The 27,490-nt window shown below is 55.6% G+C and overlaps 1 protein-coding gene across 1 annotated transcript in view; it reads left to right on the top strand.

Annotated features, from left to right (window-relative positions):
- Positions 1 to 27,490, top strand: part of LOC147120814 (uncharacterized) — a 116,763-nt gene that overhangs the window by 25,386 nt on the left and 63,887 nt on the right. The window contains exons 2-3 of the mRNA XM_085977152.1: positions 5,067 to 5,199; positions 5,474 to 5,844. Of these exons, the coding sequence (XP_085833278.1) occupies positions 5,067 to 5,199; positions 5,474 to 5,844 (504 nt within the window). The remainder of the gene's footprint in view (positions 1 to 5,066; positions 5,200 to 5,473; positions 5,845 to 27,490) is intronic.

Genomic DNA, 27,490 nt, shown 5'->3' with positions numbered 1-27,490 from the left:
CGCTCCCTCAGTACAGTGCTCCCTCGGTACAGTTCTCCCTCGGTACAGCGCTCCCTCGGTACAGCCCTCCCTCAGTACAGCGCTCCCTCAGTACAGCGCTCCCTCAGTACAGCCCTCCCTCAGTACAGTGCTCCCTCGGTACAGCCCTCCCTCAGTACAGCGCTCCCTCAGTACAGCGCTCCCTCAGTACAGCGCTCCCTCAGTACAGCCCTCCCTCAGTACAGCGCTCCCTCGGTACAGTTCTCCCTCGGTACAGTTCTCCCTCAGTACAGCGCTCCCTCGGTACAGCGCTCCCTCAGTACAGCGCTCCCTCAGTACAGTGCTCCCTCGGTACAGTTCTCCCTCGGTACAGCGCTCCCTCGGTACAGCCCTCCCTCAGTACAGCGCTCCCTCAGTACAGCGCTCCCTCAGTACAGCCCTCCCTCAGTACAGTGCTCCCTCGGTACAGCCCTCCCTCAGTACAGCTCCCCCTCGGTACAGCGCTCCCTCAGTACAGCGCTCCCTCAGTACAGCGCTCCCTCGGTACAGCGCTCCCTCGGTACAGCCCTCCCTCAGTACAGCGCTCCCTCAGTACAGCGCTCCCTCGGTACAGCGCTCTCTCGGTACAGCGCTCCCTCAGTGCAGCGCTCCCTCGGTACAGCGCTCCCTCGGTACAGCGCTCCCTCGGTACAGCGCTCCCTCAGTGCAGCGCTCCCTCGGTACAGCGCTCCCTCGGTACAGCGCTCCCTCGGTACAGCGCTCCCTCGGTACAGCCCTCCCTCAGTACAGCGCTCCCTCAGTACAGCGCTCCCTCGGTACAGCGCTCCCTCGGTACAGCGCTCTCACAGTACAGCGCTCCCTCAGTACAGCGCTCCCTCGGTACAGTTCTCCCTCAGTACAGCGCTCCCTCGGTACAGCCCTCCCTCGGTACAGCGCTCCCTCGGTACAGCCCTCCCTCGGTACAGCGCTCCCTCAGTACAGCCCTCCCTCGGTACAGCGCTCCCTCGGTACAGCGCTCCCTCGGTACAGGTCTCCCTCGGTACAGCGCTCCCTCGGTACAGCGCTCTCTCGGTACAGCGCTCCCTCGGTACAGCGCTCCCTCGGTACAGCGCTCCCTCGGTACAGCGCTCCCTCGGTACAGCGCTCCCTCGGTACAGCGCTCCCTCGGTACAGCGCTCCCTCGGTACAGCGCTCCCTCGGTACAGCGCTCTCTCGGTACAGCGCTCCCTCAGTACAGCGCTCCCTCAGTACAGCGCTCCCTCGGCACAGCCCTCCCTCTGTACAGCGCTCCCTCGGTACAGCGCTCCCTCGGTACAGCGTTCCCTCGGTACAGCGCTCCCTCAGTACAGCGCTCCCTCAGTACAGGGATCCCTCGGTACAGCACTCCCTCGGTACAGCACTCCCTCGGTACAGCACTCCCTCGGTACAGCGTTCTCTCAGTACAGCGCTCCCTCAGTACAGCGCTCCCTCAGTACAGCGCTCTCTCAGTACAGCGCTCCCTCAGTACAGCGCTCCCTCAGTACAGCGCTCCCTCAGTACAGCTCTCCCTCGGCACAGCCCTCCCTCTGTACAGCGCTCCCTCAGTACAGCGTTCCCTCGGTACAGACCTCCCTCGGTACAGACCTCCCTCGGTACAGACCTCCCTCGGTACAGACCTCCCTCGGTACAGACTCGGTACAGACCTCCCTCGGTACAGACCTCCCTCGGTACAGACCTCCCTCGGTACAGCACTCGGTGCATGAAACACAAAAAGTTAGTATGCAGGTACAGCAGGTGATCAGGAAGGCCAATGGAATCTTGGCTTTTATTGCAAGGGGGATGGAGTATAAAAACAGGGAAGTCTTGCTGCAGTTATACAGGGTATTGGTGAGGCCACACCTGGAATACTGTGTGCAGTTTTGGTTTCCATATTTAAGAAAAGATATACTTGCTCTCGAGGCGGTTCAGAGAAGGTTCACTCGGTTGATTCCGGAGATGAGGAGGTTGACGTATGAGGAAAGGTTGAGTAGGTTGGGACTCTACTCATTGGAGTTCAGAAGAATGAGAGGCGATCTTAGCGAAACATATAAGATTGTGAGGGGGCTTGATCGGGTGGATGCGGTGAGGATGTTTCCACTGATGGGTGAGACTAGAACTAGGGGGCATAATCTTAGAATAAGGGGCTGCCCTTTCAAAACTGAGATGAGGAGAAACCTCTTCACTCAGAGGGTAGTAAATCTATGGAATTTGCTACCCCAGAGAGCTGTGGAAGCTGCAACATTAAATAAATTTAAAATGGAGATAGACAGTTTCCGAGCAGATAAGGGAATTAGGGGTTACGGGGAGCGGGCAGGGAAGTGGACGTGAGTCTAGATTCAGATCGGCCATGATCCTATTGAATGGCGGAGCAGGCCCGAGGGGCCGTATGGCCTACTCCTGCTCCTACTTCTTATGTTCTTATGTTCATATGTTCTCTCTCAGTACAGCACTCTCTCGGTACAGCGCTCCCTCGGTACAGCGCTCCCTCGGTACAGCCCTCCCTCTGGACAGCGCTCCCTCGGTACAGCCCTCCCTCAGTACAGCGCTCCCTCAGTACAGTGCTCCCTCGGTACAGCCCTCCCTCAGTACAGCGCTCTCTCAGTACAGTGCTCCCTCGGTACAGCCCTACCTCAGTACAGCCCTCCCTCAGGACAGCGCTCCCTCAGTACAGTGCTCCCTCAGTACAGCGCTCTCTCAGTACAGCCCTCCCTCAGTACAGTGCTCCCTCAGTACAGCGCTCCCTCAGTACAGCGCTCTCTCAGTACAGCGCTCCCTCAGTACAGTGCTCCCTCAGTACAGTGCTCCCTCGGTACAGCCCTCCCTCAGGACAGCACTCTCTCAGTACAGTGCTCCCTCGGTACAGCCCTACCTCAGTACAGCCCTCCCTCAGTACAGCGCTCCCTCAGTACAGTGCTCCCTCAGTACAGTGCTCCCTCAGTACAGTGCTCCCTCGGTACAGCGCTCCCTCAGTACAGCGCTCTCTCAGTACAGCCCCCCCTCAGTACAGCGCTCTCTCAGTACAGCCCCCCCTCAGTACAGCCCCCCCTCAGTACAGCACTCCCTCAGTACAGCCCTCCCTCAGTACAGCCCTCCCTCAGTACAGCGCTCTCTCAGTACAGCCCTCCCTCAGTACAGCGCTCTCTCAGTACAGCTCTCCCTCAGTACAGTGCTCCCTCAGTACAGCCCCCCCTCAGTACAGCGCTCTCTCAGTACAGCCCCCCCTCAGTACAGCGCTCCCTCAGTACAGCCCCCCCTCAGTACAGCTCTCCCTCAATACAGCCCTCCCTCAGTACAGCGCTCCCTCAGTACAGCGCTCCCTCAGTACAGCCCCCCCTCAGTACAGCTCTCCCTCAATACAGCCCTCCCTCAGTACAGCGCTCCCTCAGTACAGCCCCCCCTCAGTACAGCGCTCCCTCAGTACAGCCCTCCCTCAGTACAGCCCCCCCTCGGTACAGTGCTCCCTCAGTACAGCGCTCCCTCAGTACAGCCCCCCCTCGGTACAGCGCTCCCTCAGTACAGTGCTCCCTCAGTACAGCTCTCCCTCGGTACAGCGCTCCCTCAGTACAGCTCTCCCTCAATACAGCCCTCCCTCAGTACAGCGCTCCCTCAGTACAGCCTCCCTCAGTACAGCGCTCCCTCAGTACAGCCCTCCCTCAGTACAGCGCTCCCTCAGTACAGCCCCCCCTCAGTACAGCGCTCCCTCAGTACAGCGCTCCCTCAGTACAGCGCTCCCTCAGTACAGCTCTCCCTCAATACAGCCCTCCCTCAGTACAGTGCTCACTCAGTACAGCTCTCCCTCGGTACAGCGCTCCCTCAGTACAGCGCTCCCTCAGTACAGCGCTCGCTCAGTACAGTGCTCCCTCAGTACAGCCCCCCCTCGGTACAGCTCTCCCTCAATACAGACCTCCCTCAGTACAGTGCTCCCTCAGTACAGCTCTCCCTCAATACAGCCCTCCCTCAGTACAGCGCTCCCTCGGTACAGCCCTCCCTCAGTACAGTGCTCCCTCAGTACAGCCCCCCTCAGTACAGCGCTCCCTCAGTACAGCCCCCCCTCAGTACAGCGCTCACTCAGTACAGCGCTCCCTTAGTACAGCGCTCCCTCGGTACAGCCCTCCCTCAGTACAGCGCTCCCTCGGTACAGCGCTCCCTCGGTACAGCCCTCCCTCAGTACAGCTCTCCCTCAGTACAGCCCCCCCTCGGTACAGTGCTCCCTCAGTACAGCGCTCCCTCGGTACAGCGCTCTCTCAGTACAGCGCTCCCTCAGTACAGCGCTCCCTCGGTACAGCGCTCCCTCGGTACAGCCCTCCCTCAGTACAGCGCTCCCTCAGTACAGCGCTCCCTCAGTACAGCGCTCCCTCGGTACAGCGCTCTCTCAGTACAGCGCTCCCTCAGTACAGTGCTCCCTCGGTACAGTTCTCCCTCGGTACAGCGCTCTCTCAGTACAGCGCTCCCTCAGTACAGCGCTCCCTCAGTACAGTTCTCCCTCGGTACAGCGCTCCCTCGGTACAGCCCTCCCTCAGTACAGCGCTCCCTCGGTACAGCGCTCCCTCGGTACAGCGCTCCCTCGGTACAGCGCTCCCTCGGTACAGCGCTCTCTCAGTACAGCCCTCCCTCAGTACAGTGCTCCCTCAGTACAGCGCTCCCTCAGTACAGCGCTCTCTCAGTACAGCGCTCCCTCAGTACAGTGCTCCCTCAGTACAGTGCTCCCTCGGTACAGCCCTCCCTCAGTACAGCGCTCTCTCAGTACAGTGCTCCCTCGGTACAGCCCTACCTCAGTACAGCCCTCCCTCAGTACAGCGCTCCCTCAGTACAGTGCTCCCTCGGTACAGTTCTCCCTCGGTACAGCGCTCCCTCGGTACAGCCCTCCCTCAGTACAGCGCTCCCTCAGTACAGCGCTCCCTCAGTACAGCCCTCCCTCAGTACAGCGCTCCCTCGGTACAGCCCTCCCTCAGTACAGCTCCCCCTCGGTACAGCGCTCCCTCAGTACAGCGCTCCCTCAGTACAGCGCTCCCTCGGTACAGCGCTCCCTCGGTACAGCCCTCCCTCAGTACAGCGCTCCCTCAGTACAGCGCTCCCTCGGTACAGCGCTCTCTCGGTACAGCGCTCCCTCAGTGCAGCGCTCCCTCGGTACAGCGCTCCCTCGGTACAGCGCTCCCTCGGTACAGCGCTCCCTCAGTGCAGCGCTCCCTCGGTACAGCGCTCCCTCGGTACAGCGCTCCCTCGGTACAGCGCTCCCTCGGTACAGCCCTCCCTCAGTACAGCGCTCCCTCAGTACAGCGCTCCCTCGGTACAGCGCTCCCTCGGTACAGCGCTCTCACAGTACAGCGCTCCCTCAGTACAGCGCTCCCTCGGTACAGTTCTCCCTCAGTACAGCGCTCCCTCGGTACAGCCCTCCCTCGGTACAGCGCTCCCTCGGTACAGCCCTCCCTCGGTACAGCGCTCCCTCAGTACAGCCCTCCCTCGGTACAGCGCTCCCTCGGTACAGCGCTCCCTCGGTACAGGTCTCCCTCGGTACAGCGCTCCCTCGGTACAGCGCTCTCTCGGTACAGCGCTCCCTCGGTACAGCGCTCCCTCGGTACAGCGCTCCCTCGGTACAGCGCTCCCTCGGTACAGCGCTCCCTCGGTACAGCGCTCCCTCGGTACAGCGCTCCCTCGGTACAGCGCTCCCTCGGTACAGCGCTCTCTCGGTACAGCGCTCCCTCAGTACAGCGCTCCCTCAGTACAGCGCTCCCTCGGCACAGCCCTCCCTCTGTACAGCGCTCCCTCGGTACAGCGCTCCCTCGGTACAGCGTTCCCTCGGTACAGCGCTCCCTCAGTACAGCGCTCCCTCAGTACAGGGATCCCTCGGTACAGCACTCCCTCGGTACAGCACTCCCTCGGTACAGCACTCCCTCGGTACAGCGTTCTCTCAGTACAGCGCTCCCTCAGTACAGCGCTCCCTCAGTACAGCGCTCTCTCAGTACAGCGCTCCCTCAGTACAGCGCTCCCTCAGTACAGCGCTCCCTCAGTACAGCTCTCCCTCGGCACAGCCCTCCCTCTGTACAGCGCTCCCTCAGTACAGCGTTCCCTCGGTACAGACCTCCCTCGGTACAGACCTCCCTCGGTACAGACCTCCCTCGGTACAGACCTCCCTCGGTACAGCACTCGGTGCATGAAACACAAAAAGTTAGTATGCAGGTACAGCAGGTGATCAGGAAGGCCAATGGAATCTTGGCTTTTATTGCAAGGGGGATGGAGTATAAAAACAGGGAAGTCTTGCTGCAGTTATACAGGGTATTGGTGAGGCCACACCTGGAATACTGTGTGCAGTTTTGGTTTCCATATTTAAGAAAAGATATACTTGCTCTCGAGGCGGTTCAGAGAAGGTTCACTCGGTTGATTCCGGAGATGAGGAGGTTGACGTATGAGGAAAGGTTGAGTAGGTTGGGACTCTACTCATTGGAGTTCAGAAGAATGAGAGGCGATCTTAGCGAAACATATAAGATTGTGAGGGGGCTTGATCGGGTGGATGCGGTGAGGATGTTTCCACTGATGGGTGAGACTAGAACTAGGGGGCATAATCTTAGAATAAGGGGCTGCCCTTTCAAAACTGAGATGAGGAGAAACCTCTTCACTCAGAGGGTAGTAAATCTATGGAATTTGCTACCCCAGAGAGCTGTGGAAGCTGCAACATTAAATAAATTTAAAATGGAGATAGACAGTTTCCGAGCAGATAAGGGAATTCGGGGTTACGGGGAGCGGGCAGGGAAGTGGACGTGAGTCTAGATTCAGATCGGCCATGATCCTATTGAATGGCGGAGCAGGCCCGAGGGGCCGTATGGCCTACTCCTGCTCCTACTTCTTATGTTCTTATGTTCATATGTTCTCTCTCAGTACAGCACTCTCTCGGTACAGCGCTCCCTCGGTACAGCGCTCCCTCGGTACAGCCCTCCCTCTGGACAGCGCTCCCTCGGTACAGCCCTCCCTCAGTACAGCGCTCCCTCAGTACAGTGCTCCCTCGGTACAGCCCTCCCTCAGTACAGCGCTCTCTCAGTACAGTGCTCCCTCGGTACAGCCCTACCTCAGTACAGCCCTCCCTCAGGACAGCGCTCCCTCAGTACAGTGCTCCCTCAGTACAGCGCTCTCTCAGTACAGCCCTCCCTCAGTACAGTGCTCCCTCAGTACAGCGCTCCCTCAGTACAGCGCTCTCTCAGTACAGCGCTCCCTCAGTACAGTGCTCCCTCAGTACAGTGCTCCCTCGGTACAGCCCTCCCTCAGTACAGCACTCTCTCAGTACAGTGCTCCCTCGGTACAGCCCTACCTCAGTACAGCCCTCCCTCAGTACAGCGCTCCCTCAGTACAGTGCTCCCTCAGTACAGTGCTCCCTCAGTACAGTGCTCCCTCGGTACAGCGCTCCCTCAGTACAGCGCTCTCTCAGTACAGCCCCCCCTCAGTACAGCGCTCTCTCAGTACAGCCCCCCCTCAGTACAGCCCCCCCTCAGTACAGCACTCCCTCAGTACAGCCCTCCCTCAGTACAGCCCTCCCTCAGTACAGCGCTCTCTCAGTACAGCCCTCCCTCAGTACAGCGCTCTCTCAGTACAGCTCTCCCTCAGTACAGTGCTCCCTCAGTACAGCCCCCCCTCAGTACAGCGCTCTCTCAGTACAGCCCCCCCTCAGTACAGCGCTCCCTCAGTACAGCCCCCCCTCAGTACAGCTCTCCCTCAATACAGCCCTCCCTCAGTACAGCGCTCCCTCAGTACAGCGCTCCCTCAGTACAGCCCCCCCTCAGTACAGCTCTCCCTCAATACAGCCCTCCCTCAGTACAGCGCTCCCTCAGTACAGCCCCCCCTCAGTACAGCGCTCCCTCAGTACAGCCCTCCCTCAGTACAGCCCCCCCTCGGTACAGTGCTCCCTCAGTACAGCGCTCCCTCAGTACAGCCCCCCCTCGGTACAGCGCTCCCTCAGTACAGTGCTCCCTCAGTACAGCTCTCCCTCGGTACAGCGCTCCCTCAGTACAGCTCTCCCTCAATACAGCCCTCCCTCAGTACAGCGCTCCCTCAGTACAGCCTCCCTCAGTACAGCGCTCCCTCAGTACAGCCCTCCCTCAGTACAGCGCTCCCTCAGTACAGCCCCCCCTCAGTACAGCGCTCCCTCAGTACAGCGCTCCCTCAGTACAGCGCTCCCTCAGTACAGCTCTCCCTCAATACAGCCCTCCCTCAGTACAGTGCTCACTCAGTACAGCTCTCCCTCGGTACAGCGCTCCCTCAGTACAGCGCTCCCTCAGTACAGCGCTCGCTCAGTACAGTGCTCCCTCAGTACAGCCCCCCCTCGGTACAGCTCTCCCTCAATACAGACCTCCCTCAGTACAGTGCTCCCTCAGTACAGCTCTCCCTCAATACAGCCCTCCCTCAGTACAGCGCTCCCTCGGTACAGCCCTCCCTCAGTACAGTGCTCCCTCAGTACAGCCCCCCTCAGTACAGCGCTCCCTCAGTACAGCCCCCCCTCAGTACAGCGCTCACTCAGTACAGCGCTCCCTTAGTACAGCGCTCCCTCGGTACAGCCCTCCCTCAGTACAGCGCTCCCTCGGTACAGCGCTCCCTCGGTACAGCCCTCCCTCAGTACAGCTCTCCCTCAGTACAGCCCCCCCTCGGTACAGTGCTCCCTCAGTACAGCGCTCCCTCGGTACAGCGCTCTCTCAGTACAGCGCTCCCTCAGTACAGCGCTCCCTCGGTACAGCGCTCCCTCGGTACAGCCCTCCCTCAGTACAGCGCTCCCTCAGTACAGCGCTCCCTCAGTACAGCGCTCCCTCGGTACAGCGCTCTCTCAGTACAGCGCTCCCTCAGTACAGTGCTCCCTCGGTACAGTTCTCCCTCGGTACAGCGCTCTCTCAGTACAGCGCTCCCTCAGTACAGCGCTCCCTCAGTACAGTTCTCCCTCGGTACAGCGCTCCCTCGGTACAGCCCTCCCTCAGTACAGCGCTCCCTCGGTACAGCGCTCCCTCGGTACAGCGCTCCCTCGGTACAGCGCTCCCTCGGTACAGCGCTCTCTCAGTACAGCCCTCCCTCAGTACAGTGCTCCCTCAGTACAGCGCTCCCTCAGTACAGCGCTCTCTCAGTACAGCGCTCCCTCAGTACAGTGCTCCCTCAGTACAGTGCTCCCTCGGTACAGCCCTCCCTCAGTACAGCGCTCTCTCAGTACAGTGCTCCCTCGGTACAGCCCTACCTCAGTACAGCCCTCCCTCAGTACAGCGCTCCCTCAGTACAGTGCTCCCTCGGTACAGTGCTCCCTCGGTACAGTGCTCCCTCAGTACAGCTCTCCCTCGGTACAGCGCTCCCTCGGTACAGCGCTCTCTCAGTACAGCTCTCCCTCAGTACAGCTCTCCCTCAGTACAGCGCTCTCTCAGTACAGCGCTCCCTCAGTACAGCGCTCTCTCAGTACAGCTCTCCCTCGGTACAGCGCTCCCTCAGTACAGCTCTCCCTCAGTACAGCCCCCCCTCAGTACAGCACTCCCTCAGTACAGCCCTCCCTCAGTACAGCGCTCTCTCAGTACAGCCCCCCCTCAGTACAGCCCCCCTCAGTACAGCCACCCCTCAGTACAGCACTCCCTCAGTACAGCCCTCCCTCAGTACAGCGCTCCCTCAGTACAGCTCTCCCTCAGTACAGCGCTCTCTCAGTACAGCTCTCCCTCAGTACAGTGCTCCCTCAGTACAGCCCCCCCTCAGTACAGAGCTCCCTCAGTACAGCTCTCCCTCAGTACAGTGCTCCCTCAGTACAGCCCTCCCTCAGTACAGCGCTCTCTCAGTCCAGCTCTCCCTCAGTACAGCGCTCTCTCAGTACAGCCCCCCCTCAGTACAGCGCTCCCTCAGTACAGCCCCCCCTCAGTACAGCTCTCCCTCAATACAGCCCTCCCTCAGTACAGCGCTCCCTCAGTACAGCCCCCCCTCAGTACAGCGCTCCCTCAGTACAGCCCTCCCTCAGTACAGCCCCCCCTCGGTACAGCCCTCCCTCAGTACAGTGCTCCCTCAGTACAGCGCTCCCTCAGTACAGCGCTCTCTCAGTACAGCGCTCCCTCAGTACAGTGCTCCCTCAGTACAGTGCTCCCTCGGTACAGCCCTCCCTCAGTACAGCGCTCTCTCAGTACAGTGCTCCCTCGGTACAGCCCTACCTCAGTACAGCCCTCCCTCAGTACAGCGCTCCCTCAGTACAGCGCTCCCTCAGTACAGTGCTCCCTCGGTACAGTGCTCCCTCGGTACAGTGCTCCCTCAGTACAGCTCTCCCTCGGTACAGCGCTCCCTCGGTACAGCGCTCTCTCAGTACAGCTCTCCCTCAGTACAGCTCTCCCTCAGTACAGCGCTCTCTCAGTACAGCGCTCCCTCAGTACAGCGCTCTCTCAGTACAGCTCTCCCTCGGTACAGCGCTCCCTCAGTACAGCTCTCCCTCAGTACAGCCCCCCCTCAGTACAGCACTCCCTCAGTACAGCCCTCCCTCAGTACAGCGCTCTCTCAGTACAGCCCCCCCTCAGTACAGCCCCCCTCAGTACAGCCCCCCCTCAGTACAGCACTCCCTCAGTACAGCCCTCCCTCAGTACAGCGCTCCCTCAGTACAGCTCTCCCTCAGTACAGCGCTCTCTCAGTACAGCTCTCCCTCAGTACAGTGCTCCCTCAGTACAGCCCCCCCTCAGTACAGCGCTCCCTCAGTACAGCTCTCCCTCAGTACAGTGCTCCCTCAGTACAGCCCTCCCTCAGTACAGCGCTCTCTCAGTCCAGCTCTCCCTCAGTACAGCGCTCTCTCAGTACAGCCCCCCCTCAGTACAGCGCTCCCTCAGTACAGCCCCCCCTCAGTACAGCTCTCCCTCAATACAGCCCTCCCTCAGTACAGCGCTCCCTCAGTACAGCCCCCCCTCAGTACAGCGCTCCCTCAGTACAGCCCTCCCTCAGTACAGCCCCCCCTCGGTACAGTGCTCCCTCAGTACAGCGCTCCCTCAGTACAGCCCCCCCTCGGTACAGCGCTCCCTCAGTACAGTGCTCCCTCAGTACAGCTCTCCCTCGGTACAGTGCTCCCTCAGTACAGCTCTCCCTCAATACAGCCCTCCCTCAGTACAGCGCTCCCTCAGTACAGCCTCCCTCAGTACAGCGCTCCCTCAGTACAGCCCTCCCTCAGTACAGCGCTCCCTCAGTACAGCCCCCCCTCAGTACAGCGCTCCCTCAGTACAGCGCTCCCTCAGTACAGCGCTCCCTCAGTACAGCTCTCCCTCAATACAGCCCTCCCTCAGTACAGTGCTCCCTCAGTACAGCTCTCCCTCGGTACAGCGCTCCCTCAGTACAGCCCCCCCTCGGTACAGCTCTCCCTCAATACAGACCTCCCTCAGTACAGTGCTCCCTCAGTACAGCTCTCCCTCAATACAGCCCTCCCTCAGTACAGCGCTCCCTCGGTACAGCCCTCCCTCAGTACAGTGCTCCCTCAGTACAGCCCCCCTCAGTACAGCGCTCCCTCAGTACAGCCCCCCCTCAGTACAGCGCTCCCTCAGTACAGCGCTCCCTTAGTACAGCGCTCCCTCGGTACAGCCCTCCCTCAGTACAGCGCTCCCTCGGTACAGCGCTCCCTCGGTACAGCCCTCCCTCGGTACAGCCCTCCCTCAGTACAGCTCTCCCTCAGTACAGCCCCCCCTCGGTACAGTGCTCCCTCAGTACTGCACTCCCTCGGTACAGCGCTCTCTCAGTACAGCGCTCCCTCGGTACAGCGCTCCCTCGGTACAGCGCTCCCTCGGTACAGCGCTCCCTTGGTACAGCGCTCCCTCGGTACAGCCCTCCCTCAGTACAGCGCTCCCTCAGTACAGCGCTCCCTCAGTACAGCGCTCCCTCAGTACAGCGCTCCCTCAGTACAGCGCTCCCTCAGTACAGCCCTCCCTCGGTACAGCGCTCCCTCGGTACAGTTCTCCCTCGGTACAGCGCTCCCTCGGTACAGCGCTCCCTCGGTACAGCCCTCCCTCAGTACAGCGCTCCCTCAGTACAGCGCTCCCTCAGTACAGCGCTCCCTCAGTACAGCGCTCCCTCAGTACAGCCCTCCCTCAGTACAGCGCTCCCTCGGTACAGTTCTCCCTCAGTACAGCGCTCCCTCGGTACAGCGCTCCCTCAGTACAGCGCTCCCTCAGTACAGTGCTCCCTCGGTACAGTTCTCCCTCGGTACAGCGCTCCCTCGGTACAGCCCTCCCTCAGTACAGCGCTCCCTCAGTACAGCGCTCCCTCAGTACAGCCCTCCCTCAGTACAGTGCTCCCTCGGTACAGCCCTCCCTCAGTACAGCGCTCCCTCAGTACAGCGCTCCCTCAGTACAGCGCTCCCTCAGTACAGCCCTCCCTCAGTACAGCGCTCCCTCGGTACAGTTCTCCCTCGGTACAGTTCTCCCTCAGTACAGCGCTCCCTCGGTACAGCGCTCCCTCAGTACAGCGCTCCCTCAGTACAGTGCTCGCTCGGTACAGTTCTCCCTCGGTACAGCGCTCCCTCGGTACAGCCCTCCCTCAGTACAGCGCTCCCTCAGTACAGCGCTCCCTCAGTACAGCCCTCCCTCAGTACAGTGCTCCCTCGGTACAGCCCTCCCTCAGTACAGCTCCCCCTCGGTACAGCGCTCCCTCAGTACAGCGCTCCCTCAGTACAGCGCTCCCTCGGTACAGCCCTCCCTCAGTACAGCGCTCCCTCAGTACAGCGCTCCCTCGGTACAGCGCTCTCTCGGTACAGCGCTCCCTCAGTGCAGCGCTCCCTCGGTACAGCGCTCCCTCGGTACAGCGCTCCCTCGGTACAGCGCTCCCTCGGTACAGCGCTCCCTCGGTACAGCGCTCCCTCGGTACAGCGCTCCCTCGGTACAGCGCTCCCTCAGTGCAGCGCTCCCTCGGTACAGCGCTCCCTCGGTACAGCGCTCCCTCGGTACAGCCCTCCCTCAGTACAGCGCTCCCTCGGTACAGCGCTCCCTCGGTACAGCGCTCCCTCGGTACAGCGCTCTCACAGTACAGCGCTCCCTCGGTACAGCGCTCCCTCGGTACAGTTCTCCCTCAGTACAGCGCTCCCTCGGTACAGCCCTCCCTCGGTACAGCGCTCCCTCGGTACAGCCCTCCCTCGGTACAGCGCTCCCTCAGTACAGCCCTCCCTCAGTACAGCGCTCCCTCGGTACAGCGCTCCCTCGGTACAGGTCTCCCTCGGTACAGCGCTCCCTCGGTACAGCGCTCTCTCGGTACAGCGCTCCCTCGGTACAGCGCTCCCTCGGTACAGCGCTCCCTCGGTACAGCGCTCCCTCGGTACAGCGCTCCCTCGGTACAGCGCTCCCTCGGTACAGCGCTCCCTCGGTACAGCGCTCCCTCGGTACAGCGCTCCCTCGGTACAGCGCTCTCTCAGTACAGCGCTCCCTCAGTACAGCGCTCCCTCAGTACAGCGCTCCCTCGGCACAGCCCTCCCTCTGTACAGCGCTCCCTCGGTACAGCGCTCCCTCGGTACAGCGTTCCCTCGGTACAGCGCTCCCTCAGTACAGCGCTCCCTCAGTACAGGGATCCCTCGGTACAGCACTCCCTCGGTACAGCGCTCCCTCGGTACAGCACTCCCTCGGTACAGCGTTCTCTCAGTACAACGCTCCCTCAGTACAGCGCTCCCTCAGTACAGCGCTCTCTCAGTACAGCGCTCCCTCAGTACAGCGCTCCCTCAGTACAGCGCTCCCTCAGTACAGCTCTCCCTCGGCACAGCCCTCCCTCTGTACAGCGCTCCCTCAGTACAGCGTTCCCTCGGTACAGACCTCCCTCGGTACAGACCTCCCTCGGTACAGACCTCCCTCGGTACAGACCTCCCTCGGTACAGACCTCCCTCGGTACAGACTCGGTACAGACCTCCCTCGGTACAGACCTCCCTCGGTACAGACCTCCCTCGGTACAGCACTCGGTGCATGAAACACAAAAAGTTAGTATGCAGGTACAGCAGGTGATCAGGAAGGCCAATGGAATCTTGGCTTTTATTGCAAGGGGGATGGAGTATAAAAACAGGGAAGTCTTGCTGCAGTTATACAGGGTATTGGTGAGGCCACACCTGGAATACTGTGTGCTGTTTTGGTTTCCATATTTAAGAAAAGATATACTTGCTCTCGAGGCGGTTCAGAGAAGGTTCACTCGGTTGATTCCGGAGATGAGGAGGTTGACGTATGAGGAAAGGTTGAGTAGGTTGGGACTCTACTCATTGGAGTTCAGAAGAATGAGAGGCGATCTTAGCGAAACATATAAGATTGTGAGGGGGCTTGATCGGGTGGATGCGGTGAGGATGTTTCCACTGATGGGTGAGACTAGAACTAGGGGGCATAATCTTAGAATAAGGGGCTGCCCTTTCAAAACTGAGATGAGGAGAAACCTCTTCACTCAGAGGGTAGTAAATCTATGGAATTTGCTACCCCAGAGAGCTGTGGAAGCTGCAACATTAAATAAATTTAAAATGGAGATAGACAGTTTCCGAGCAGATAAGGGAATTAGGGGTTACGGGGAGCGGGCAGGGAAGTGGACGTGAGTCTAGATTCAGATCGGCCATGATCCTATTGAATGGCGGAGCAGGCCCGAGGGGCCGTATGGCCTACTCCTGCTCCTACTTCTTATGTTCTTATGTTCATATGTTCTCTCTCAGTACAGCACTCTCTCGGTACAGCGCTCCCTCGGTACAGCGCTCCCTCGGTACAGCCCTCCCTCTGGACAGCGCTCCCTCGGTACAGCCCTCCCTCAGTACAGCACTGATGTGCCAGCCTTGATTATGGAGTGGGACTTGAACCCACAACCTTCTGCCTTGGCAGCAACAGTGCTGCCCACTGAGCCACAGCTGATACCTTTGCTTGTCGTGGTTTACTACAACTGAGTGGCTGCTGGGCCAATTAGAGGGCAGTTAAGGGTCAACCACATTGCTGTGGGTCTGGAGTCACATTATCGGCCAGACCGGGTAAGGATGGCAGATTTCCTTCCCTAAAGGGCATCAGTGAACCAGATGGGTTTTTGTTACAATCCGACAGCCTCACGCTCACATTTACAGACACCAGCTTTTTATTTCCAGATTTTTTTTAAACTGATTTCAAATTCTCAAAGTGCCCAGCTGGGATTTGATCTCACATTCTCTGCATTACTGGTCCAGTAACAGAACTACTCAATGTATGGAAGAACATAAGGACATAAGAAATGGGAGCAGGAGTAGGCCAATCGGCCCCTCGAGCCTGCTCCGCCATTTAATAAGATCATGGCTGATCTGATCCTAACCGCCAATCCACGATCACAGAACCATCTCCTGAATCTAACAGAATTAGACACACGAAATAGGAGCAGGATCAGGCTACACGGCCCCTGGGCCCGCTCCGCTACCCACAGGGCCATGACCGATCTGGACCGAGGCTCATGTCCAAATTCCTGCCCGCTCCCCGTAACCCTTAATTCCCTTTACTTCTAGGAAACTGTCTATTTCTGTTTTAAATTTATGTAATGATGTAGCTTTTACAGCTTTTTGGGGCAGCATATTCCATGGACCTACCACCCTCTGAGTGAAGTAGTTCCTCCTCATCTCAGTTTTGAAAGAGCAGCCCCTTATTCTAAGACTATGCCCCCTAGTTCTAGTTTCACCCATCATCGGGAACATCCTCCCCGCATCCACCCGATCCAACCCCTTCACAATCTTATATGTTTCAATAAGGTCGCCTCTCATTCTTCTGAACTCCAATGAGTAGAGTCCCAATCTACTCAACCTCTCCTCATATGTCCATCCCCTCATCCCCGGGATTAACCGAGTGAACCTTCTTTGTACTGACTCGAGAGCAAGTATGTCCTTTCTTAAGTATGGACACCAAAACTGTACGCAGTATTCCAGGTGCGGTCTCACCAATACCTTGTACAACTGAAGCAATACCTCCCTATTTTTATATTCTATCCCCCTAGCAATGAAAGCCAACATTCCATTGGCCTCCTTAATCACTTGCTGCACCTGCATACTAACCTTTTGAGTTTCGTGCACCAGGACCCCCAGATCCCTTTGTAATTCAGTACTTTCCAGTTTCTTGCCATTAATATAATAACTTGCTCTACGATTTTTCCTGCCAAAGTGCATAACCTCACACTTTCCAGTATTGTATTCCATCTGCCAAATCTCTGCCCACTTACTTAGCCTGTCTATGTCACTTTGCAGGTTTTTTATGTCCTCCTCACTCACTACTTTCCCTCCCATCTTAGTATCATCTGCAAACTTTGATATGTTACACTCGGTCCCCTCCTCCAAATCGTTAATATAGATTGTAAAGAGTTGGGGACCCAGCACTGACCCCTGCAGAACACCACTAGTTACTAATTGCCAGTCTGAGAATGTACCATTTATCCCAACTCTCTGCCTTCTGTTAGATAGCCAATCCTCTATCCATGCCAGAATATTACCCCCAATCCCGTGATTTTTTATCTTAAGCAATAATCTTTTGTGTGGCACCTTGTCAAATGCCTTTTGGAAGTCTAAATACACTACGTCCACTGGTTCCCCTTTATCCACCCTATATGTTACTTCCTCAAAGAACTCCAGCAAATTTGTCAAACATGACTTCCCTTCATAAAACCATGCTGACTTTGTCCTATTAAATTATGATTATCCAAATGTCCTGTTACTGTCTCCTTAATAATGGACTCCAAAATTTTACCTACCACAGATGTTAGGCTAACCGGACTATAGTTTCCAGCCTTCTGTCTACTGCCCTTTTTAAAAAAGGGTGTTACATTAGCAGTTTTCCAGTCTGCCGGGACCATTGCCGGTGGCATAGTGGTTAGCACTGTTGCCTCACAGCGCCAGGGACCCGGGTTCGAATCCGGCCTCGGGTGTCTGTCTGTGTGGAGTTTGCACATTCTCCCTGTGTTTGCGTGGGTTTCCGCCGGGTGCTCCGGTTTCCTCCCACAGTCCAAAGATGTGCGGGTTAGGTTGATTGGCTATGATAAATTGACCCTTAGTGTTAGGGGGATTAAATACGTGGGGTTACGGGGATAGGGTGGGATATGTGTTGGTGTAGGGGTTACGGGGATCGGGTGGGATATGTGTCGGTGCAGGCTCGATGGGCCGAAACGGCCTCTATCTGCACTGTGGGGTTTCTGTGATTCTGTGATTGCCGAGTCCAGGGAGTTTTGGAAAATTATTACCAATGCATCCACAATCCCTACCGCCACTTCCCTCAAGACCCTAGGATGGAAGCCATCAGGTCCAGGTGATTTATTCGCCTTGAGTCCCATTATTTTACCGAGTACCACTTCCTTAGTGATTTTGATCGTGTTTAGCTCCTCCCCACCTTTAGCCCCCTGTTTTTCCAGTGTTGGGATATTCTTAGTGTCTTCTACTGTAAAGACTGATATAAAATATTCATTCAGTGTTTTTGCCATCTCCATATTTCCCACCATTAATTTCCTGGTCTCATCCTCTAAGGGACCAACATTTACTTTAGCCACCCTTTTTCTTTTTAGAAACTAGAAAAACTCTTACTATCTGTTTTTATATTTTTTGCTAATTTACTTTCATAATCTATCTTCCCTTTCTTAATCAATCTTTTTGTTATTTTTTGCTGTCTTTTAAAGTTTTCCCAATCCTCTATCCTCCCACTAGATTTGGCTACCTTATATGCCCTTGTTTTTAGTCGAATACTATCCTTAATTTCTTTACTTAGCCACGGATGGCTGTCTTTTCTTTTACACCCTTTTCTTCTCAGTGGAATATATATTTTTTGGAAGTTGTAAAATAACTCCTTAAATGTACACCACTGATCATGTATCGTCTTACCCTTTAATCTATTTTCCCAATCCACTCTACTCAATTCCGCTCTCATACCTTCATAGTCTCCTTTATTCAAGCTTAGCAGGCTTGTTTGAGATCCAACCTTCTCACCCTCTAATTGAATATGGAATAAAAACAGAAATTGCTGGAGGCACTCAGCAAGTCAGGCACTGTCGGTGGAGTGAAAAAGAATAACCCTGGCTGTGAATGAAATAATAAAACAAAGTGCTGCAGATGCTAGAAGATTAAAACAATTGTCCAACTACCCCAGTTAAAGTGAACAGTTCTCCGGGTGACATTCTTGTGACAGAAGATCAGCTTCGGTATTGCTTCAACACTAACAGCACAGGAGGGTTACTGACCCCAGCTCACACAGAAAATGGTCAGCCAGTTCCATACACATTCACTGAACCCAGACTGGTAGGTGTCTAATGGGCATTGCCTACCTGTTAGAAAGAAAGACTTGTATTTCTACAGCGCTGTTCACGACCACCGGACGTCTCAAAGCGCTTTACAGCCAATGAAGTACTTTTGAAGTGTAATCACTTAAGCTTTTTTAACCACTTTCTCAACCTGCCCTGCCACCTTCAGTGATTTGTGCACATATACCCCCAGGCCTCTCTGTTCATGCACCCCTTTAGGATAGAACCTTTTAGGATTGAACCCTTTGGGATTGAACCCTTTAGGATCGAACCCTTTAGGATCGATCACTTTAGGATTGTACCCTTTAGGATTGTACCCTTTAGGATTGAACCCTTTAGGATTGATCACTTTAGGATTGAACCCTTTAGGATTGATCACTTTAGGATTGAACCCTTTAGGTTTGTACCCTTTAGGATTGTACCCTTTAGGATTGATCACTTTAGGATTGATCACTTTAGGATTGAACCCTTTAGGATTGATCACTTTAGGATTGATCACTTTAGGATTGAACCCTTTAGGATCGTACCCTTTAGGATTGTACCCTGTAATTTATATTGCCATATTAATTCACAGCCAGCAGAGGTTCTGTGAAATTTCTGGCTGACTCTTCACCATGTAATAACTGAGCTCAAGGTTTTCATAGAACCATACAGCACAGAAGGAGGCCATTCGGTCTCCAATTAGTCCCACTCCCCCGCTCTTTCCCCATAGCCTTGCTAATATTTTTTGTTTTTCAGTATTTATCCAATTCCCTTTTGAAAGTTCCTGTTGAATCTGCTTCCTTTCAGGCAGCGACTTCCACTCTTGTGGATTATCTTCAACCTGTGTCCTCTGGTGACCGACCCTCCTGCCACTGGAAACAGCTTCTCCTTATTGAATCTATCCCGTCATCATTTTGTCTATTTTGCCTGTCCCAGGAGATTGCACAGCTGCTGGTGGGTGGGGGGAGATGGGGAGTCATGATGCTTACTTGCCCCATGTCCGTGTGGGAAAAGGTTGTTTCCTGTTCCTCATTTCCGTATTGGTCTCTGAGGCTCGGGCCAGCGCTCTGACAGCCAAGGGTAATAGCAGAAATAACAACAGAAAATGCTGGAAAAACTCAGCAAGTCAGGCAACATCCGTGGAGAGAAATTGACTTTGTAAAGTTTCTCCCTGGTGTGCTGGCATCTCCCAGTGGTCAGAGACAGTTACTGCAGTAATATCGACAGCAAAATGCTGCAGATGCTGGAAATCCGAAATAACAACAGAAAATGCTGGAAAAACTCAGCAGGCCAGGCAACGTCCGTGGAGAGAGAAATAGAAATATCTGCAGTAATATCTGTGGGTTGAACAAATGAAGGACAGAGACAGGATGAGTGGCCAGTCCACGTGCTGGCTTTTAGGCAGTCCGTCAGAACCGAGGATGACTCGCTTCCACATTAAAAATGAGTTCTCAGGTGACTGATGAGTCCAATGCGGGACCTACAGTCTCTGTCACAGGTGGGGCAGACGGTGGTTGAAGGGGCAGGTGGGTGGGGTGCTTGGGTTGACGTGCGCTCCTTGCGCTGCCTGCACTTGGCTTCCGCTTGCTCCCGGCGAAGAGACTCGAGGTGTTCGGCGCCTTCCCGGATGCTTCTCCTCCACTTTGTGCGGTCTTGGGCCTGGGATTCCCAGGTGTCGGTGGGGATGTTGCACTTTTTCAAGGAGGCTTTGAGGGTGTCCTTGAAACGTTTCCTCTGCCCACCTGGGGCTCTCTTGCCGTGTCGGAGCTCCGAGTAGAGCGCTTGTTTTGGGTAGTATAGAGGTAGGATCAGCACGTGGTGAGTCACTGGGCACGAGTGGGCTGCAGCCAGGCCAGGGGGAAAGGCTAGCTCGGTTGCCAGTTCCCCGGAGGGCGACTTCGCGCATGAGTTCTGATGATGACCTTGATGGACAGGCCTTTAGAAGAAGGGTGATGGGCGTGCACATGGAAATGCTTGGTGCAACGGCAGGCCTGCCAGAGAGCCTCTTGTCAGTGTCAAGGAGCATGGAGGAGTCCGGCTCCAACATCGCACGGGGCTTTGTGTGGAGCTTGGAGCCCATGATTTCCAGGATGGATAACTTCAGGAGAGACCTTGTGGATCCACGGGTGATGCTGGGTGTGATGGGCGATCTCGCAGCTTCCATTGCAGCACAGGCAGAAGTGACCCAGTGTCTCAGTGCTGCAGTGGAAGTGCAGACTGCTCTCCTGCAAGCTCAGCTTGCTGCCACACAAGCTCAGAGTCGCTGGGTTTACGAGTGTCGAAAGGGGCTTGCAGGGTGTCGCAGCAGGTCAGCAATCTGCCCTCCAACAGGAGGCTTTGAGGGTGTCCTTGAAGCATTTCCTCTGCCCACCTGGGGCTCTCTTGCTGTGCCAAAGCTCCGAGTAGTGCGCTGGTTTCTGAGGCATACAGCAGGACGGGTATCACTGCTGCTCTGTAGACCATGAGCTTAGTGCCGGGTTTGAGGTCCTGGTCTTCAAACACTCTCTTCCTCAGGCGACCGAAGGCTGCACTGGCACACTGAAGGCGGTGTTTGACTTCGTCATCGACGTCTGCCCTTGTTGACAGTAGGCTCCCGAGGTATGGAAAATGGTCCACGTTGTCCAAGGCCTTGTCATGGATTTTGATAATCGGGGGGCAGTACTGTGTGGCGGGGGCAGGTTGGTAGAGGGCCTTTGTCTTACGGATGTTTAGTGTAAGGCCCATGCTCTCGTACACTTTGGTGACGGTGCTGACGATGGTTTGGAGTTCGACCTCCGATTGAGCGCAGACGCAAGCATCGTCTGCATACTGTAATTCGACGACAGAGGATGGGACGACCTTGGATCTGGACTGGAGGCGACGGAGGTTGAACAGTTTCCCGTTTGTTCTGTAAATTAGCTCCACTCCAGCGGGCAGCTTACTGAGGGTGAGATGGAGCATTGCAGCAAGGAAGATCGAGAAGAGCGTTGGTGCGATGACACAACCTTGCTTGACCCCGGTCCGTACGTGAATTGGGTCTGTGGTGGAACCGTTGGTGTGGTGGAACGAGTCTGCAAAGGGATATAGATAGGTTAAGTGAGTGGACAAAAATTTGGCAGATGGAGTATAATGTGGGAAAATGTGAGGTTATTTAAATGGAGAGAGACTACAGAATGCTGGGGTACAGAGGGATCGGGGGGTCCTTGTACATGAAACACAAAAAGTTAGCATGCAGGTACAGCAAGTAATTAGGAAAGCAAATGGAGTGTTGGCCTTTATTGCAAGGGGAATGGAGTATGAAAGTAGGGAAGGCCTGCTACAACTGTACAGGGCGTTGGTGAGACCACACCTGGAGTACTGCGTACAGTTTTGGTCTCCTTATTTAAGGAAGGATATACTTGCATTGGAGGCAGTTCAGAGAAGGTTCACGAGGTTGATTCCTGAGATGAAGGGGTTGTCTTATGAAGAAAGGTTGAGCAGGTTGGGCCTCATTGGATTTAGAAGAATGAGAGGGGATCTTATTGAAACATATAGGGGTAAAAGTTGGGTAGCGCCGCCTTTGGGCACTAATTTTAGCGCCTCGAAAAAGTTAGCGCGTCCGTGGCTGATTTTCCCAGGTAGCGCCCCGAGAGGGAGAATGGGCGCAACTGGAAGCGCCCCGCATCCCTCTTGGGGCGCCGTGAGCCAATATCGCAGCACGACATGGCGCAGTGACACGTCGCACCGCGGTACTGCAGGCCTTCCTCCAGGTGGAGCAGTAGAAGCAGGCAGGTAGTGCAGGGGACCCCTGTGGCCATCCCCCTCTCAAACAGATATACCAATTTGGATACTGTTGAGGGGGATGACTTACCAGGGGAAGGCAGCAGCAGCCAACTTCCTGGCACCAGGGGTGCTCTTGCTGCTCAGGAAGGGAGGAAAAAGAGTGGGAGAGCAATAGTGGTAGGGGATTCTATCGTAAGGGGAACAGATAGGCATTTCTGTGGCCATAGACGTGACTCCAGGATGGCTTGTTGCTTCCCTGGTGCCAGGGTCAAGGATGTCACTGAACGGCTGCAGGGCATTCTGAAGGGGGAGGGTGAACAGTCAGAGGTCGTGGTTCACATTGGGACCAACGACATGGGTAGGAAGAGGGATGAGGTCCTGCAGCAAGAATTTAGGGAGCTAGGTAGCAGATTAAAGAGCAGGACCTCAAAGGTTGTAATCTCTGGATTACTCCCGGTGCCACATGCTAGTGAGTATCGGAATAGGAGGATAGAGCAGATGAATGCGTGGCTAAAGAGTTGGTGCAGGAGGGAGGGCTTTAGTTTCCTGGATCACTGGGTCTGCTTCTGGGGAAGGTGGGACTTGTGCAAGTCGGACGGGTTGCACCTGAACCGGAAAGGGACAAATATCCTTGCGGGGAGGTTTGCTAGCACTGTTCGGGGGGGTTTAAACTAACTTGGCAGGGGGATGGGATACAGAGTGGAGCTATAATAGGGGGTGATGTACAGCCAAATATAGAGGAAAAAACAAGTCAGCTTGGAAGGCAGAGCAAATATGTAGCAGCACAAGGGAGTAGGGCAAGGCTGGATGGCATTTATTTTAATGCAAGGAGTCTGGCGAATAAGGTGGATGAACTGAAGGTGTTGATGAACACATGGGAGTATGATATTGTTGCTATCACGGAGACATGGTTGAGGGAGGGGCAAGACTGGCAGCTCAATATTCTGGGGTATAGAATCTTCAGGCGAGATGGGGGGGTAAAAGGGGAGGGGGTGTCGCAATATTAATTAAGGAGTCAATTACTGCTGTAAGGAGGGATGATATATTAACAGGTTCCTCTAATGAGGCCATATGGGTGGAACTTAAAAACAAAAAGGGGGCAAGCACTTTGCTGGGAGTGTACTATAGGACCCCAAACAGTCAGGGGGAGATAGAGGAACAGATATGTAGGCAAATCTCAGAGAACTGTGCAAAAAATAGGGTAATAATAGTGGGGGATTTCAACTTTCCCAATATTAACTGGGATAGTCAAAGTGTGAAAGACTTAGAGGGTGCAGAATTCTTAAAGTGCATCCAGGAGAGCTTTTTGAGCCAGCATGTAGAAAGTCCTACAAGAGAGGGGGCAGTACTGGACCTAATTCTAGGGAATGTGGCCGGGCAAGTGGTAGAAGTGTTAGTAGGTGAGCACTTTGGTGACAGTTGTAATGTTATCTTATATTTTAGTATTAAGAGGCTTACAAGTAGATATTGTTGAGTACTCTTTATTAGGTCTTGAGTCAGTGCCAGCGCTTGCAGTACTGCCGCATGGCCAAGATGGCTTCCTATTTATACGACTGCCATCAAGCAGCTCTCTTTACTACAGCTACCGTCAAGCAGCTGTCTTTACTACAGCTACAGTTATCTGTACAACAGTGACCATAATTCGGTGAGATTTAAGGTAGCCATGGGAAAGGACAGAGATGGGCAGGAAATAAAGGTTCTAAATTGGGGGAAGGCCGATTTTAATATGATAAGGCAGGATCTGGCCAAAGTGGACTGGGATCAGCTACTTGTAGGAAAATCCACATCGGAGCAATGGGAGTCTTTCAGAAAGGAAATTGAGAGAGTACAATGGCAACATGTTCCCGTAAAGGTCAAGGGTGGGACCAACAAGCCCAGGGAACCGTGGATGTCAAGGGATATACGAGAATGGATTAGGAAAAAAAGGAGGGTTTTTGGCAGATACAAAGGACTAAAGACAGAGGAAGCACTAGAGGAGTATAAAAAGTGCAGGTATAAAAAGTATATAAAAGTATATAAAAAGTACTTAAAAAAGAAATTAGGAGAGCGAGGAGGGGCCATGAAATAACACTGGCGAGCAAAATAAAGGAAAATCCTAAGATGTTTTATAAGTATATTAAGGGCAAGAGGATAACTAGGGTAAGAGTAGGGCCCATTAGGGACCAAAGTGGCAAACTGTGTGTAGAGCCAGAGGATGTAGGTGGGGTTTTAAATGAATTTTTTGCATCTGTGTTCACTATGGAGAAGGACGATGTAGACATAAAAATCGGGCAGGGGGACTGTGATATACTTGAACATATTAGCATCGAGAGGGAGGAGGTACTAGCGGTTTTAGCAGGCTTAAAAGTGGATAAATCCCCAGGCCCGGACGAGATGTATCCCAGGCTGCTGTGTGAGACAAAGGAGGAGATTGCAGGGGCTCTGATACAAATTTTCAGAACCTCTCTGGCCACAGGGGATGTGCCAGAGGACTGGAGAACAGCTAACGTAGCACCATTATTCAAGAAGGGTAGTAGGGATAAACCAGGGAATTACAGGTCAGTGAGCCTAACATCAGTGGTAGGGAAATTATTGGAAAAAACTCTGAGGGACAGAATTAGCCTCCACTTGGAGAGGCAAGGATTAATCAGGGATAGTCAGCATGGCTTTGTCAAGGGAAGATCATGTCTGACTAATTTGATTGAATTTTTCGAGGGGGTGGATGAGGGTAGTGCAGTGGATGTGGTATACATGGATTTCAGTAAGGCTTTCGTTAAAGTCCCGCATAGGAGACTGGTCAAGAAGGTAAGAGCCCATGGGATCCAGGGTGCCTTGGCACATTGGATCCAAAACTGGCTTAGTGGCAGAAGGCAGAGGGTGATGGTCGACGGTTGTTTTTGTGACTGGAAGCCTGTGTCCAGTGGGGTACCACAGGGATCGGTGCTGGGCTCCTTGCTGTTTATGGTCTACATAAATGATTTGGATGTGAATGTAAAAGGTATGATCAGTAAGTTCGCAGATGACACGTAAATTGGTGGGGTGGTAAATAGCGAGGAGGGAAGCCTCAGGGTACAGGACGATATAGATGGGTTGGTCAGATGGGCGGAACAGTGGCAAATGGAATTTAACCCTGAAAAGTGTGAGGTGATGCATTTTGGAGGGACTAACAAGGCAAGGGAATACACAGTGACTGGTAAGACCCTAGGAAAGACAGAGGATCAGTGGGACCTTGGTGTGCATGTGCACAGATCCCTGAAGGCAGCAGAACAGGTGGATAAGGTGGTTAAAATGCATATGGGATACTTGCCTTCATTAGCCGAGGCATAGAATATAAGAGCAGGGAGGTTATGATGGAGCTGTACAAAACGCTGGTAAGGCCACAGCTGGAGTACTGTGTGCAGTTCTGGTCGCCACACTATAGGGAGGATATGATTGCTTTGGAGAGGGTGCAGAGGAGATTCACCAGGATGTTACCTGGGCTGGAGCGCTTCAGCTATGAAGAAAGACTGGACAGGCTGGGGTTGTTTTCCTTGGAGCAGAGAAGGCTGAGGGGGGACCTGATTGAGGTGTACTAAATTATGAGGGGCATAGATAGGGTGGATAGAAAGGAACCTTTCCCCTTAGTAGAGGGGTCAATAACCAGGGGGCCTAGTTTCAAGGTAAGGGGCAGGAGGTTTAGAGGGGATTTGAGGAAAAACTTTTTCACCCAGAGGGTGGTTGGAGTCTGGAACTCACTGCCTGAAAGGGTGGTAGAGCCAGGAACCCTCACAACATTCAAGAAGCATTTGGGTGAGCACTTGAAACGCCATAGCATACAAGGCTACGGACCAAGTGCTGGAAAATGGGGTTAGATTAGACAGGGCTTGATGGCCGGCGCAGACACGATGGGCCGAAGGGCCTCTTTCTGTGCTGTATGACTCTAAAGGGAAGGGGCCTAGCGCAGCGAGACCCGGGGCCCAGCTGGACCACCAGGGATCGGGAGTGCCGGCAAACAAGCCCGGCACTCCTGCGGGGGGCTTCACGGGGGGCCAGGGACCGCAACGGGGGCAGGTGCTGGCAGGCGGCCAACAACCAATATAGCCGCCCGGCACCTCCCCTTTAACTAACGCCGCCCCAGCTGCAGGTCGGCCCCCCTGACCCTGGTGGACATATCGTCCGGTCTCAGGCTCCAGCTCCGCTCGGGCCTGCTCCGCTCTCGCTGTTCTCCCTCCAGCTCCGCTCGGGCCTGCTCCCCTCTCGCTGTGCTCCCTCCAGCTCCGCTCGGGCCTGCTCCGCTCTCGCTTTTCTCCCTCCAGCTCCGCTCGGGCCTGCTCCCCTCTCGCTGTGCTCGCTCCAGCTCCGCTCGGGCCTGCTCCGCTCTCGCTGAGCACCCTCCAGCTCCGCTCGGGCCTGCTCCGCTCTCACTGTGCTCGCTCCAGCTCCGCTCGGGCCTGCTCCACTCTCGCTGTGCTCCCTCCAGCTCCGCTCGGGCCTGCTTCGCTCTCGCTGTGCTCGCTCCAGCTCCGCTCGGGCCTGCTCCACTCTCGCTGTGCTCGCTCCAGCTCCGCTCGGGCCTGCTCCGCTCTCGCTGTGCTCGCTCCAGCTCCGCTCGGGCCTGCTCCGCTCTCGCTGTGCTCGCTCCAGCTCCGCTCGGGCCTGCTCCGCTCTCGCTGTGCTCGCTCCAGCTCCGCTCGGGCCTGCTCCGCTCTCGCTGTGCTCCCTCCAGCTCCGCTCGGGCCTGCTCCGCTCTCGCTGTGCTCGCTCCAGCTCCGCTCGGGCCTGCTCTGCTCTCACTGTGCTCCCTCCAGCTCCGCTCGGGCCTGCTCCGCTCTCGCTGTACACCCTCCAGCTCTGCTCTCGCTGTGCTCGCTCCAGCTCCGCTCGGGCCTGCTCCGCTCTCGCTGTGCTCGCTCCAGCTCCGCTCGGGCCTGCTCCGCTCTCGCTGTGCTCGCTCCAGCTCCGCTCGGGCCTGCTCTGCTCTCGCTGTGCACCCTCCAGCTCCGCTCTCGCTGAGCTCCCTCCAGCTCCGCTCGGGCCTGCTCCGCTCTCGCTGAGCTCCCTCCAGCTCCGCTCGGGCCTGCTCCGCTCTCGCTGTGCTCGCTCCAGCTCCGCTCGGGCCTGCTCCGCTCTCGCTGTGCTCCCTCCAGCTCCGCTCGGGCCTGCTCCGCTCTCGCTGTGCTCCCTCCAGCTCCGCTCGGGCCTGCTCCGCTCTCGCTGTGCACCCTCCAGCTCCGCTCTCGCTGAGCTCCCTCCAGCTCCGCTCGGGCCTGCTCCGCTCTCGCTGTGCTCCCTCCAGCTCCGCTCGGGCCTGCTCCGCTCTCGCTGTGCTCCCTCCAGCTCCGCTCTGCCCGGACTCAGCTACCAAATGAGCCACGGCTGACACAATTTCATTTGCCCATTATTTGCCCATTCTGCGGGTTTATTAATGTCCTCCTGTAATTTATGGGCAGGACTGTGGTGAGTGATTTCCTTTGCTGTGATAACAATTCACTGAACTGCTCCCACCGACATGCTTTTGACTTGTCCTCACAGCTTTAGGTTTGGCGATGGCTTTGTGACTGTAGACCTCAGCTGCCCCAGTCACTTGAGTTGGATGGAGCTCCCTAGCATTCTTAGACAGTAT

Source organism: Somniosus microcephalus, chromosome 3, assembly GCF_052327205.1.
Source record: "Somniosus microcephalus isolate GS21.2 chromosome 3, FLI_Smic_1.0, whole genome shotgun sequence".
Classification (NCBI taxonomy): Eukaryota; Metazoa; Chordata; class Chondrichthyes; order Squaliformes; family Somniosidae; genus Somniosus; species Somniosus microcephalus.
This window is presented reverse-complemented; position numbering and strand designations above follow the sequence as displayed.